Source organism: Triticum urartu, chromosome 4A, assembly GCF_056163025.1.
Source record: "Triticum urartu cultivar PI428250 chromosome 4A, HENAU_Tu73, whole genome shotgun sequence".
Lineage (NCBI taxonomy): Eukaryota > Viridiplantae > Streptophyta > Magnoliopsida > Poales > Poaceae > Triticum > Triticum urartu.
Genome location: NC_141876.1, coordinates 329,920,188 through 329,936,316, shown reverse-complemented (window position 1 = coordinate 329,936,316; position 16,129 = coordinate 329,920,188). Strand labels below are relative to the sequence as shown.

General features: G+C 46.3%; 1 protein-coding gene across 1 annotated transcript; it reads right to left on the bottom strand.

Annotated features, from left to right (window-relative positions):
* Positions 1 to 3,163: 3,163 nt before the first annotated feature.
* Positions 3,164 to 3,514, bottom strand: LOC147975751 (ethylene-responsive transcription factor 5-like). The gene has a single exon (XM_087520564.1). It carries the CDS (start codon positions 3,512 to 3,514, stop codon positions 3,164 to 3,166), a length of 351 nt encoding a protein of 116 aa, XP_087376690.1.
* Positions 3,515 to 16,129: the final 12,615 nt, after the last annotated feature.

Genomic DNA, 16,129 nt, shown 5'->3' with positions numbered 1-16,129 from the left:
ATGCGTTGCATGGAACATGAAGATGCATTTGTATGAGTAGTTTATCTTGTGGGAGAAAAGGATGAACAAGGGAAGGCCTTATTTGCATGTGTGGAGAGAGGTGTGGGTTCCTTTTTGCAAAATTGCCATAGTTTCCTTCCTATCCGTCAGATATAGATCGGACGGCCTATATTGCAGGATGGCAGGCACACGATCATCACCGACTATGCTTTTTATAAGAGTAGGGATAAAAAACAGAGTTGGTTATGATGGTGGGCCTACCATCCTGCAATATAGGTCGTCTAATTTATACCTGACGGATAGGAATGAAACTATGGCAATTTATTCGCACTCCTCTCCACATTTGCAGATAAGGCCTTCCCTCGTTCATCCTTTTCTCCCACAAGATCTTGGTGTTCCATGCAACACATGGGCATCTTGCTAGTAAGAGTAGAAATTAGGCATATACCACTTCTCGAATCTTGAAACCAACAACATTCCTCCCTTATCTCATCAAAACCGCCAAAGGAATATATTTTGAGTGAAAAATAACATTTTTTAGTGATATACGTATTTCAAAACTAGACTTTTTTTCTATCAAATCGGTGAATATGTATTAATCTACTCAGATCGTGTGGCAATGCATTGGCACATTGCTAGTAGTTATTATAATTTTGTGGACACCAGACAAACGGTGGAGTACATATACGAATAGAAGAGGCGCACGCACGCAGTCTGTCTCTCGCTGTCTCGCACACATGAGTGTTATGTAGAGGCAACATTAACAAATAAACCCTAAAACCCTAGGTGCACGGTTGCTCCATTCGCGAGTACCGGGTACATGGTGGCGCGCACCTATGTAGGAATAGTCAGCTCGCGTGATAATTTGATCCGTAGGAGTTGATGGTTGGGACCACAGGTGAACGACTTGGAGGCGGTGGCTCGCCAGTTGCCACAGATCGAGTAGCCATGTTTAAAATATAAGTTTTAGCAGGGTTAAGAGTTCCGATTTTCAATGGCGCGTTATAAGTACTAAGTAGTTTTTAGAATGATTGGTATGGAGCGAAAATGGAATTCATAGTACTACCTACTACGTACCTCCTTGGCATATGGTTGTATGGGTTTATGTTGCGAGATGTTGAACCTGGTAGTTCTAGGGCAAATACTATGTTTAGATTTAGATGTTGGTTTTCAGTAATGAAAATCGGAAGGGGGAAACCCTTCTTTGATTAAAGAAACTACTACGTCCGTTCTGGTTTACTAGTCCCCATCGTTTTTTGTGTCAAAGTTTTTCCATGAATTTTACTTGTAAAATGTGAATCGAAAATGAGATTTTGTTATACGCAAACAAAAAGGACTAGAGGGAGTGATTGCTCTGACATGGACGCGACCTCTCATAGCGCAGGCATTGAACCGGCACGCCGGCCAAGAGAGCCCCACTCGCTGCAGTCCCGGCTGAACACGCCTCCTCGCCGCATGCAACCGGCTTCAGACTGCCCCGCCTGCGTTCATTGAATCCGCGCGTGTGCCGGCAACATGTCCTTCTGTGAGCCGGCCGGCATTTTAGAAGACAAAAAGTGACCAAAATATAATTAATTACGCATGGTCTTGACTTGTTGTGCTCACACTGGTAGCAGGAACTAGAGGTTTTTCTTTATTCATAACTCCCCAAAAAAAGTTTTTGGCTTTGAAGTGAATCATGGTTGTGGACATTATGTATGAATGTGGAGATACCTATGAACATGAGTTTGATGGGGAAGTTGAACTTGGAATGTCGGGCTTGCGCGTGAACTATACCATGTCCAATGCTTCGTCTGTTATTGTTTGGAAAGTAATTGTTGTTATTAGATGACCCAAAGAAATATTTTGTGCCACATCAGTAGATGCATGGACATCACAACAGGCATGCTGATTGGATAAACATTTGAACCTAGCTACTATGAAGGAAATTTTGTATTGACAACAATTTTAGATAGCAGGAGACGCCTAGCCTGCTCCGCCTCTGCTAGCTTATTTCTAGCTTCTTCCATCTCTTCTTTTGCATGGGTGAAGAGAGCATCTAATTGCTCTTTTTGCTTCTTCAGGAACTCAACTATATTCTCAAGGGCTGCTGCATGCTTTGTTTCAGCTTTTACTAGAGCCACGAGAACACGAACAGTTGACGACTCCACCTTGTTTGTGTGTAATCTGACAATATCGGGGAATTTGCACCTTGTGTCTATTCCAACATCATTAGGGAACTGGCACCTTGTGTGTAATCCAGCCTCATTCTGGAAACATGATCTTGAGGTTGAGCATACTTCCCTCCTCGCAGGAACTGCATCCTGACATGAAGTTACTTCTTTTTTAGATAACTACTCAGAGCAACCCAGATCCATTTAGTAGAAGCCAGATAAACATAACTGGGAGAAGTGAATTCAAAAGGAAAAAATATAAAGATATACTACAAGGTGAGAACACCCACTTCCTACATCAAGCTAAAAACGAAAGCATTAGGACGATTAAGACTCTTCTTATGACACATCGAAGAACACGAGGCTTAAGAGAAACAAAAACTACAACATATACACATCAAAGAACACGAGGCTAAACGAAAGTAATTGAAAGGGTGTTACTTACCAAAGCTCGTTTTACAGGTTTGGTGCAACTCCTCTTTAACTTGCCACACTCCTTGAAGATGTCCCCAATATCCCGTGTTTGGTCTTCATTGCTCCTCTGCATGTTCGCACTCGTGGTTTTAAAATCTCAACATGGCAAGAAAAATATACTACTAGTAATACTCGCACATCTTGTGGGCAACATTAAATCACTCGTCTGCCATGTTAGAGCATCTCCAACAGAAACGCAACACGCGGCGCTTTAAAAAGCGTTTACAGTGTTGAGATCGAGAAGTAGAGATAGAGAGTAGAGGATAGTTCTCAGCATAGATAGATAAAAAAAGATTATTCAACTACTCCTTGTCGTCCGACTCCTCCTCAGTGATGTCCTCCTCTGACGTCTGACTGTAGGCGTGAAGATACTGATCATTGTTGGATTCCCAGGGTGACGATGCTCCTAGCCTCATGTTGAATTTAGAGTCCGCTTTTCGCCTACGCTTGTCCTTGCGATAGGCGGCTCGCTCCGCCCTCCTCTTATCCATCTCCGCCCTCCTTTGCTCGTAGAACTCACACTCCTTGATGATGTCCTACGAGAAGCTTTGGCGCCACAGCGCCATGTCTTCCTCATCCATCTTGGCGATGCCGAGACGGTGCTCCCACCTCCGGTTGTCGCGACGATCCTTGTCGGTGATAAGCCACGGCAGATGCGCAAGCTCCGGTGCCCAGTCCCGCGTCAGCACGTTGGGGAAGTTCAATGTTCCATGAGGCCACCGGAGGCGCCACGCCGCAGCATCATACGCACGGGCAGCCTCGTTGGCAGTGTCAAAATTGCCAAGGCCGAGGTGCATCCCGCGAAACTGGATCTCGGCGGAGAAGCCGCCGGAGGGGTGCGCGTGGACGGCACGGTAGACCCAAGTTTCCCAACGACGTGGAGGCATGGTGGCGCGGCGGCGGCGAGCCGAGAAAGAGCAGGTAGAGAGGGGTGGCGAGGCATAGAGCGGGGAGCGAGCGGTGGCAAGGCACAGAGCGGTGGGAGGGCGTTGGATTTTATAAAGCACGCCACGTGCCGCGCGCCAAAACTAGCGCACGCCCCGCCACTTTTTCCCACACGCGCGCAATCCTTTCCCGACGTCTTTGCTATCTCTACTCTCTTCTCTACTATTATATTTATTTTATATTTAATATTTATCTCTACTACTCTACTCTCTATTTTTTCTCTCTACCTTTTCCCTACTCTTATAAAAAAACAGAGTTGGTGATGATGGTGTTCCTGCCATCCTGCAATATAGGCCATCCGATTTATATCCGACGAATAGGAAGGAAACTGTGGCAATTTTGCAAAAAGATACCCACACACCTCTCTACATTTGCAAATAAGGAATTCCCTCATTCATCCTTTTCTCCCACAAGATGAACTACTCATAAAAATGCATCTTGATGCGTGCAACGCATGGGCATCTTGCTAGTTCTAAAAAACTATCCATCATTTGCCACACTACTGGTTGCAGATGAAATATCAACCAAAGAAGAGCGCGATACAGGAGCAATGCACAATTACAAGGATATTCTATTGGACAATGGAGGCTATAACCAATTACTTTTACGGGAACAATAGCACCCAGGAAATTTGAAGGGTAGGTATGAACAAAATTGGAACTGCACATGTACTGCTAAGTGATTCAATACACACATTACCAATCGAGGAGGAGAACGATGGTCATGGCGGCCTCTGTGAGTCATGGTCGGCAACGGGAGTCAGTTCATTGTCCATGATGGTGGTGCTTCTACGCTTGGCGTCGGCTTCCGGGAAGCAGATTCGAGATCGTGGAATACGGTGCCGGGGAAGAGGCTCCATTTACGATGACAACGGTGGACTGGCTCCAGTGCGGCATACGAGGTCATCGATGAGGCAGATGCGCTGCGGTGGATGAGTGCGCCAATGTAGAAGGGGAGGAGCACAAAGGCTGTGGTGCCGTGGAGAAGTCTATTTTGCGATGGGGATAGAAAATGGGGAGTATTCAGGTGTACTACTCTGGGTGCCGGGGTGGGGTTGGCTGGGTAGGGTGAACCTAAAGTGACGAAAACAGCCCCCTACCAACCGTCATCCGTAGGCCTGTTCCGAAGGCTATGATGGTAACTTCCCACTGCTCGAATCAGGGTCGCGGGAGGTTTTCCCGCCGACCTCAAAATTTTGTGACACTGAACTCCCTGTGTGGCGTGTTGGGTGATTCGGCTGAGCAACTAGCGAGTAGTACTAGTAAACTCTGCATATTAGGTTTTACCGAAGTCAAACTTCCTAATGTTTGACCAAGTTTATAGAAAAATATAAACATTTACCATAACAGATATGTATGATGTGAAAGTGCATTCAATCATGAATCTAATGGTATTTATTTGTTATTGTATATGTTAATATTTTTTGTTATAAAATTTCTGAGAGTTTACAAAACTTGACTTTTACCAATGCTAATACGCAGACTTAAATAAAAAAGGAGGGTGTACACATTTGTTTTCTTAGTATGTAGTGAATTAATCATTAGTTGAAATTGTGAAATAAATATATTAGGCTACTGACTTCGAATGTAATGGTCTATACAATTCAATAGTTACAATCATTGTCGAATTCCAAGATGTATACGAGGTCCATAGTACTTCACAACATGCTCAAACTCGCATAATCCCAGTCAAATGACAATCAAAATGCATTTCATAGTTATTACTTTGTAGGGTGCAACAAAACCAACAATAACTCAACATCAACCATTATAAAAGCAACATTTTGAACATATCCCAATGTGTGAATGAAACATGCAGAGAGAGCTTGCGAAGATGGACTAGATAGGGCGGGAAAGATTATATGTATGTGGACGAGGGTGTAGGAGACAAACCTAACGAAACAGAAAGAGGGAGATAGAGAGAGAAAGAGAGATGAAGAAGTTAGGTCTGTGAGAAAGATGGAGACATGTAATATACGTGAGATGCGTGTGCATCCGGATTCTGTACACGTGGAAGGAGAAGAGACAACAGGTTTGATGAGAGAGCTGGAAAAACATGGACGAGAGGGGAAGGATCTCGTGGGTTGAGGGATTGATAAATATGTGCGGTGGAGAGAGGGATTGGTAATTTTGTGCGAGAGAGAGGGTGGGGGGAGGAGTCAGTCAGCCATTATCACATCATCCTACGTCCAAATGGCCCAGCATTCTCTAGCGCAGTGTGGTCTCCGTCTTCGATCTCCTCGATGCCCTCTTCCAATATTGAGGTATTGTGCATGCTGGGGTGGGAAGAAGCACAAGCGAGAGTAGTCGCCATATAACCTTGGATGGGGATGAATTGTGTGCTCAGGGGAGGGGGTGTGTGTGTGATGTGTGCTGTTAATGTGTTTGTGTGTGTGTGTGTCAGGGAAATTGAGAGAAAACAAACCTAAGGAGAGAAATGTGTGTGTATGTGACGGAAAGCAACTTGCTAAATAGGGTATTCACGAAGACATTGTGCGTGCAAGATAGAGAGCGATGTGCGGGCCTTGAGGTGGGCAGGGGCCGGGTGAGGGTGTCAAAATGTGTGCGTTGGTGCATGTGTTACATGTGTGAGGGATGGACGAATTGAGAGAGATGGTTGTTGTGTTACGGATGCTCCTCTCTGTCTCTCTCTCTCACACACACACAAGTAAAATAGAAGACCGTTCTCTCATGTATACACAACGTATCGGCATATGTCTATGTCTCACTCATGCATGATCATTTGCACATTCACACCTCTCTATGTCTGTATCACACGCACACCGTCTCCACATTGCCCTTCCGCCACAAAACACATATGGACACATACACTTGATCTCTCTCAGTCACACACACAGGGGTTGTTTGGTTTGAGACTAAGTTTGCCTAAGGTTGCCACACCTAAGGTTAGGCAAGTTTGACCAACTTAGGTGGGTGTTTGGTTCAAGCCACACCTTCGGCAAGCCACATTAGGGTCCCACATTACATACACTCAAAAAGTGTGGCAAGATTCCCTTAGGCTTGCCAACTTGTGGCTCTCATTTTGAAGAACTAACCTTAGGCAAGTGTGGCCATAGGGGAAATAAAGTGTGGCAAAAACCAAACACATGCCAACTAAACTGTGGCTGCCAAATTTTAGCTTGGCAAACGGTGGCACGGAACCAAACAGCCCCAAAATCAGTATTAAAAAAACTAGGGCACACCTAAAACGTCCAAATCCAAATGAACACGAACTGGAGCTAAATTCAAATAGATGAAAATATTGTAGCGTCAAGAACTTTTCCTGAAAAAAGTTGAGTAATATTCAGGGATTGTTTTCACACACACAAAAAGGTTCGGTGGATGTCCTTCGAGCGTGACATGGTGACGCACAGCTCGATCGACCGCGCGGCTGCGGTTCACGCGCTTGCACACGATTCCGTATCGTGGCTGTGGTAACTAATAAAAGCGCTTCCTAATTCTAATGTTTACGTGTACTAGTATGGTTTTCTTTTAAGTTTGACCAACCGTATATAAAACTAAACTAAGCTCCCATATGCGCACTCATCAATATGCCACCGTCGCCATTGCGCATGTCGGCGCCCGCCTGCTCTGGCCAACAATTTCTCGCCCATCACCTCCGTGTCGCCGCCACACTGAAGGCTCGCCCGCTCACGTCGTCTGCAGTCCCTCCTCGCGATGCCGCCGCACTGCCAAGCACGCGAGCAGCTGGTGGAGCCGCGTCTATGCACGTAGCGTATGAAGAGGAGGACAAGCGTGTGCCCCAGTACGCTGGCGAGGAGGAAATAGCGTGTCATTGTTGTCTCCGCCCGCGTGGAGGAGGCATGCATGGTGGCTGTCGCGGTGGAAGCCGGTCGCGCGCGCGTCGAGCCCGCAAACCGGGTGCGGACGCGGAATCTACCTTCGAGACCTTGAATGCCACGTGGATCCTGCAATCTGAAGGAGCAATTTGGGTCAGTCGACTCTTGTGAGCCGTTTGATGCAACATGGATGGCTAGAAGGGCTTCTTCAACCTCCGAAATAGATGCACGGTTTATCTTCGCAGCCCGCCACACGCCTAACCGCCTGCCGCCGCGCCCTCCGCTGAACCGCCTGCCACCGCCATGATCCCCCTACCCCCGCCATCCGTTTAACCCCGGCACGATCCATTTTTTTTCCGGCAAACTGCATTCCACACCCAACACTCATAAGATAGATCATGGGCACCCTGCCATCTTCTTCCTTCACTCCATCGAACTTCTTTAACAAATTGACTGACCCAAATTATATACTAGTACGAACGTATTAACTACAGTAGGAACACAAAGATACAAGCAGTAGTACCAAATGCAAGAAGAACAGTAGTAAGACATAGTACTAGTACTATTGTACATACTAAAGAGTTCAAATAACGAGAAAGAACATAAACATAGTTCTGCTGGGGCCTCAGCACAACAGACCCTTGAAAATAAACTAAGCAACTAGTCCTCTTGACACTGCAGTAGAACTAGCATGCGCGACGACACTGCACCTACTCGGAGTCTGAGTCCACATCCTCGACTTTGTCCTCTTCGCCGACGCTTCTTTGCTTGAACCGGACACTAGGCTCTACTTCTTCATCCAACCCTTGTAGATATTTAAACAAAGGTAGGCATCCATCTTCGACTCCCATGCATGATGAAACTCGTGATGAGGTTTCTTCAGTTTAGCGTACGAACGATCAATCATGGCTGCTGCCAGGGTCAGCATTGAAGGCTGAGAGGAGGACACCAGCCCTTCCTTCTGGAGGTCGAAGGGGTCGCCTACAACGAGGCCTATCCGACCCAGGATTTCCTTGTCGTTCCTAAAGTCTACTGTAACAAATTTGACTCGGCCGCCCTTGAGGAACTTCTTAGATTCCTCGCACTCAACGTCGACATGGAATATGTGGTAGACCAAGCATAAGTCATGCACGCAAACCTGGATCACGGCGGACTTCTTCTTCTCTGCTTCCTTTAGTTTCTTCTCGCTTCCCAGGACTGTGGTGTACTCAACATCTAGCCCAGCGGCCCACTCATCATTTGAGTTTCCGAACATGCGTTTGAAGGGAGCAAGGCATTCTTTAACCATTGCGGAAGAACGGGTGTAGATGACGTCGAACTCATCACCGGTGATGGTTCTAACATTATACTCACCGCCGATCATGGAGATTTGGGACGCCATGGATTTGGGAGGAGGGTTAGGATTAGTGGAACTGCCGTAATGTGAAAGGACGGGACGACTGGGAGCGAATTGTTGGAAGGTACTGTACTAGTAGAAGACGGGGACGAGTAGGGCGTGTGAACGGCGTGGGGTTGCTGGCTTGCCCGGTGGATAAACGGCTACAGGCCCGAAAAGAGTTCTCGAGAACTATGCGGGACCCACTAGATGTCATGTCTACTAGACCCATATCGTAGGCCTGACGGTATAGCTTCTGCCTGTTCGCACGCCATGCCGGCTTGTGTGTAACTTCAATTAATTCCATCAACCGTCGCGCCTCCCACGACCTTCGCCTCCCTCGCACGGTTGCGTCCTTTGAGACTTCGACCATCTATAAATGAGCAATTATTTTGCCTACTCCACATGCATGATACTCCCTCTGGTACTTTTTACTTCCATCAACCGTTTGGAAAGTGTTTGACCAAATTTATAAGTACTAAAAATATCAATATCTACAATGTCATTTCTTGTTTTGTGACATATCAACCAATAAGAGTTGTGGACGGTGCATGCTTTCAATGACTTGAGACTGCCAAACATGACATGAAGTGGTTAGTTCATTGCATGCAATGCTATTAATTAGCAAAAAGACATAAAGTTTTCTCGTTTTCCTCTCCGCCTTGGTCGCGGTGCACAACATAAGATGACTTACACACCTAGACGGAGGGAGTAACCCAAATAAGCACCTCTTGGTGGGTTAGATTTTTTTTGGGTTAGTTGTGTTCAAACTAACCCAAAGTAACTCTAACAGATGGATTCAAACAGGGCCAAGGTTAGCTATTAGAGTACTACTACCTCCCTTCTAGTTTATAGGGCTCGATTAAAAAATTTGACCTACTCTTAGCAAGATAGAGGCGGTGGAATAGTTTTTGTAGTTCTTCACAAAAAATGTGTTTACCAATGCATGCATGAACCCTAGTTACTCTAACCCCCCTCTCTTCTTTAATTCTTTGCCACATCAGCATGTTTGCTATTCCCGTGTGCATCATACTAGCTAAGATACCACCATTATGGCCAGCTTTAATCATCGCATGCAATAATTTAGTGCATCTTGAAATATGAACATGTGTGGGGCGTATATGTTTTTAATGACTTGAGACTATACCTAGCCCGGCATTCAAGATGAGACTTATTATGCACCATTCCCCATACCTGCAGGAAGCCTGTTCATCTCCAAATCTTTTCCTCTCCATGTGTGGAAACAATATGCCCGCCAGACTCTCCTTCTCCCTCCGGCGGTGCCACCACTTCACCCCGTGTGGAAAAAAATCTGCATGCATGACTCTTGTCCCCCCGCGCTCGTCCATTCCGTTGAAACCAGCAATATTTCCACCCCTTCCCTCCCCCGTTATTTACTCCAACAAATATGCCCACGTAGCTGTTACTTAACTGCAGGTGCATTAGGTCACTGACATATGGGCCCAATAGGGGTCTGGCCCACATGTGAGTGACGCAACTGGACCTGCAGTTAAGTCAGTGTAGCTCAGTTCATATCTTACGTAGGTGTGCCATTGCTCGCTATAAATACTGCGTCCCCCATGACATCGCTATCTCGTCCCCCTCACATTCACGTTCATCGCTATCTCCTCCCCCTCCCTGGCTCCCTCTCACGTCGACCACCATGACATCGCCCCTCCCAAGCCCTAGGCGCCCCTCGCTGCACCACACAGACGGTCACACATCGCCGTTCTGTTCCTCGCCGCCACTAGTCGAGGAGGACGCGTCGGCGTTCTGCTCCTCGCCGCGACGTGTCGAGGTGGACGTGTCGGCGTTCCCAATCTCGCCAACACGCGCGTCAGAAGACGCGTCGGCTCCTCGCTATGAGGAGAACGCCGCGCCGCCCGCCGAGGCCCCCCAGCCTTGAGGAGCTTTGGAAAGAAATGGATGTCGCCTTGTGGGAGGCTTTGCCTCCAGCAGAGCGCACCAAAATAGAGGCAGAGAAGAAGGCCGGGGAAGAGAGGCGCACCACGGAATAAGCTGCCTAGGAGGCCTATCTCGCGTCTGAGAGAGTCAGGCAATTGGCTCTTTGGCATATGGCTCGCGCGAGGGCCGTGAGGGTGGCGGAGGACACCCGTGTCGACGCCCTGAGTGCAGTCGGGCCCAAGCGCCTCATCAACATTTGGCGTACGCGGACTGGGTGCATGCTTCGAGCGAGGAGGAGTACCTGTTGGCGCCGGATCACCAGACCGGTGATATCGCGCTCGGCCGCCGGCAAACCGCCAATCAGCACCTCGCGAGATGTGTGGCTGAGGAAGAGGCGTTGTGTCGGCGCGCTGGGAAATGGCCGTGCACTAGGGCACTCGTGGCGCGCCGCAAGCGCTCCTGCGAGCGCCGTGGCTTTTTGGAGGAGTATAATTTTTGTTTCGTAAGGCGATCTCATTAGTTTTGGGACGCAAATGCTAAATCCCGAACGTTCAGGAATTATTAGCGTCCTTAATTAAGTATGTAAAAGGGAAAGTTTGGAAACCTTGTGTATTCGTACGCATTTTGCAAGTACATGCATATAGCACAAACTTTACTATATACTATCGCACTACATGTCTCTCTCTATATATGCTTGCAGACTGTGCTACTCCCTCCGTCCAGGTCAATAAGTCAACTTTGGTTGTGCATCGTGACCAAGAAGGAGGGAAGACTTATACACCTAGATGGAGGGAGTACTATTATTACTTATGTACGTGCGAATGCACGTTTTAACATTACGATGCGGTTTTTGTAAAAGTAGAAAAACAACACTAGTCAATCTTGTGAAACGATTCAATGCAAAACAAATGCAAAAATGCTAGTTTGATTGTTTACTTTTAGCTTCTTCTTTGTGGTTATCTCTCTGTGGTACTTTGTACGGAGTATCTCATTGGTAGGAAAGTCATGCAAATTCCCAACCCGCTTCCTACACCGTGTATCAAAAAAAAATTCCTAACAAGTTGTGCCATGCAATTGGAATTCCAACTTGATTACTACTACTAGTAGGAGTACCAGGGGCCAGCTCTTTTAGGCTTCTAGATAAGTAATCCCATAACTACTACCTCTGTCCTGGTTTATTGGTCCCCATTGTAATATGTGTCAAATTTTGATCATAAATTTAACTAATGAAATGTTAGTGCATGTCACATGCACTAACATTTTATTAGTTAAATCTTTGGTCAAAATATAGCACAAATTACAATGGTGAGGAATAAACTAGGACAGAGGTACTACTAGTAGTAGTTTAGAATCCCAAATAAATGACATGCACTAACATTTTATCAGTTAAATCTTTGGTCAAAATGTAGCACAAATTACAATGGTGAGGAATAAACTAGGACGAAGGTACTACTAGTAGTATTTTAGAATCCCAAATAAATGAGCGAGGCGCCTTAATGTTACTCTCCACTGTGACTAGTCTTATGGGAAAAGCTGGGGAAGCCGCCAGAAGAAGTGTCCCTAGGAGTAGTAGCTAGGGATCGAGTGTGCGAGATAAACTGGAGAAAGTAAATGCAGAGAGATGAAATGCAAAAAAGAAGGAGGGATGTGATGGTTGCTTGTCCGTTTATTTTACCAGGCCACTTATTACTGTGAGTGATTGGGTTTTGTGATATGACGGCTTTACTGCTGCGCCACGAGCGGGGTGAGAGGTGAGACTCCCGTGCAGCGCCGCCCTCTACACTAGTACTACTACATCGGTCGTGGTTTATCCCCCATTGAAATTCACTGAAGATTTAACTGACAAAATTTTAGTGCATGTCAACAAAAACAATATCCTTTGATTCGTATTTGAACATAGTTTGCAATGATATAATTTTAGGTGACATGCATCATCATTTATCGTACTATATATAATGTTAGATAAATTTTTGGTCGTACTAATCTATAGTAAGGTGCCCGTGTGTTGCACAGAAGAGTGAAATGCAGTGATCGGGGAGTTTTTTATTTTGACAAAGGATGTGGGGGTCATCTCATGTGTAACGGGTATCGATAGGTCTGTTTGGATATTATTTCATCTCTAGAGCTCACAAACATCCGGGTGAAATAGATAAAAAAGTATCTTTTGCAAACAAAAGCGTTCAACTGTTCAACATGCACCCAAACTTGTGAAGAAATAACTCTTATTGTGCTTTGCAAGAAATGATCTTCAAGAATTAGTTTTTGAGTATCCATTGTTATACATGTTGGCTACAGATGACATGGCACTTTCTTATAGTCAACAGTTGGCTATAATATTTAAGTATTAACCATGCCCTTATACACATAGACGGAGGGATTAAATCAAGATGACTTGGAAGGGGGCAGAGGATATGTAAGAAATGGTTCATCATAAGTCTTTCACCAGTACTGTAGTAAAAATTCATACATGGAAGATTCTAGACTAAACCATAAATGGATACACTTTTATTCATGCGCGATACTCCAATAGAGCAAGATCATGCATGGAAGTCTCCACATGCTTAGATAGCGGATGACATTGAGCGGAGAATAATGATCAACATTTAACTTAGTAATGCAGATGTCCAGGTGAACCTCCTTGGAGTCCCCATGCACATTGTTGGGGGTCAAATAATACCGTGTGTCTTCCATGTCCACATCGGCTGGAAGGTCCCAGATCGGCAGAGTCCAAGTCTGCTTGACGTAGCCAGTGGCGCCGCCCACGTACCTCCGAGGGGTAGTAATAGTGAGCACGCACCCGTACATCGGCCTCGTGTCAGTGTCAGCGTCAGCGGCGTTGCCCCTGACACACACTACAGAGATGTGGCGGCGGCCTGCGCAGGCCTCGCCGGTGCCCACGATCAAGAGGAAGACGCTGCCGTCCTCCTCCGAGTCTAGCAGGCGGCACTGATCCTCCAGCGACTCCGGCATGGTGAACGGGTAGCATGTCTCATACTTGATGTTCTTTGCCAAGGGCCAGTAGTGATCGCCGCACGCCTGCGTCAGGTGATGCACGATGTCCGCCGGCGAGCCCCAAAACGGTAGCGGGCACTCATAGCTATAGACGAAGGGCTCCTTGGAGGCATCGACCAGGACGTCCATGAAACGGGAGTGGCTGTAAGGGACGTTCCGCCAGTTGAATATATGAGCAAGTTACTACGAGATTTACTACAAAATAAATCATGACGGCTATAACAGAGATTAAACTAATCATGCGGACTAGCATAATAGATGAACAGATCGAATCTAGGACATAGACTAGAAACAAGAATTCTACCATGATTTCGAACAAGAAGGACAGAAACACATACGGTGCAACGGGAGCAGCACCAGTGGCGTTGAGGTTGTCGCCCATGTCGTTGAGGAAGAGGTTGCCGGGGTCGGGGAAGAAGTCGTCGTCGGTGAAGTCGTCGCTGCTAGCAGTCGCGAAAGTGCGCTCCCCAAATTTCAAGAGTGCACGCCGAATGGAGCGCTTGAGGGAGTGGCTGTAGGGGATGTTGCGGCCGCTGAATTGAGCGCAGGAGTAGCCCACGAAGCAGTAGATGGTGCTCCTCCCTAGTCTCTATTCTTATCTCTATCTCTACTAATCTTCTTTGTTTTTTATGATACACTAGTTGTAGTTGTCAAATCGAATAGTACTGCGCCGTCCACTGCACGCCTGGCTGAACACGCCTCCTCTCCTCCATTAAACAGCTCCGTTAAACCCGCATGCAAACCGAGAAACCTACTCCGGCCCGCGGGAGGAAATTTTGCCAGACGTGTTGTTTCACGGAATACAATCATAGTCACTGCAAGGTCTTTGAGCAGGATCCCAGCTTCTCTGGGCCTCCAGGAATTTTTGACTGGAGGTTGGTAAGTAGCCTTGGTACACACTCTCTATTTGTTGGACTGAATTATCCGATTAACCAGGAGATAACCGACGACAAGGATCATGATGGCAGCTTTCGTTCATCAGGCAAAATTGTGTGTACATAGCGTACCATGCATCTCTGCATGCAACATACCATGATATGTGCCGCCACGCTCTGCGGCCCAAAGTAGGAGAGAGGGTCGCAAGTATCAGACTTTTTTTTGAAACCCAAGTATCAGACTTCGACCTGCTGGCCGGAGTTTCCCCCGTCAGGCACCCATCTGGTCCAAGCCGTCAGCCAATCTCCACGGCTTAATAAATAGTAACGTCTAACTGAGCCAGTTAGTTAGATGCGTACACTTGGTGTAGTAGGATCTTTATTTAGTTTGATGCATACACTTGTTCTTTTTTGGTAGCCCTTTTATAATGATGGCTGATGTTTGGTTTGCAAGAGAGAGCTGCCTCTTCACTCTTCTAGCCTGCTTACTGCTTCTGTTGCACCCCCAGCCCTGGTTGCTACTGCTGCTGTTTACAATGTACAATCAGTAGTATATTTCATCTTTTGGTTGAATAAATGTATTGTTAGAATGAAAAACACAATGTTTTGTAAGTAGTTGCACGGTTCGATCCTTTAGTGCCCCGTACAGTACGCAGCACATACTATTTTTCTTACAGAACACATTTTCCACTTGTTGATAACATGCAGCCCACTGATGAAGGCCCAATAGAGAAGCCCATAATTAACTAGAAGGGAGGCTCTCACATGAATCCGGACCAGGTACATGCTCATGGTCCTCTAAACTTAAATAAGTAAATAAATAAATAAAGCTAAATGCTCATGCACCAGTTCTTTAAATTCACGATTTAACATGCCGATATTATTTCCAATGATAGTGTCATTACATTCAGTCGATATTATTCTTCGGCAAAGATAGCTACCAGTCTTCTTTCTCCCAGCATTTTCTTCCTGCAACCAGTGGACCCATGCAAATCGTAGTCAACATCGTAAATAGATCCGGTCCATTTTTATTTTTCAATAAGAATGTCCAACCCAGCCTGGCACATTGGCGACAACATTTTATCCTCCGCCTTGGTGCGCTCGCCGTGACGCCGCCGTCCGGCCCTGTCAACATAATTTGTTTTCAAAATGGTCCATGTCAACATAGTGAATCGGGAGAGGACTGTAGTTGTGAGTATGGCAGTACAGACCCACCAGGTCCACTCCCGAACATAAGCAAGCGCCTCATTTACTACTCAGATGAACCCCTCATTTTTACTCTAATCCACCCTGCTGATATCTGGGACCCACATCATTTTCCACGTATAGTCAATTAACGACAGAAGTACACAACTTTTTTTAGTAGTAATTCGGAGGAGCAGGCTATAAACTGGGTTGTGCGGTCTTTGTGGCCCGTCTAACAACATGACCAGCCCAACAGTTTTTTCTTTGGGAAAATTGGTAGCCTACTATTTCTTTTTGAAGAATACCCAAGCTAGGCCTATTTGCTTTCTTTGACTTATTGGGCTGCAAATCTTTCAAGACGAAGAGGGATGCATTCCGGCCTGGCCAAAGAGTATGATCAGTGTCT

Bases quoted from the DNA above. Each gene is read 5' to 3' on its own strand.
- LOC147975751 (XM_087520564.1), bottom strand. From the start codon at position 3,514: ATGCCTCCACGTCGTTGGGAAACTTGGGTCTACCGTGCCGTCCACGCG.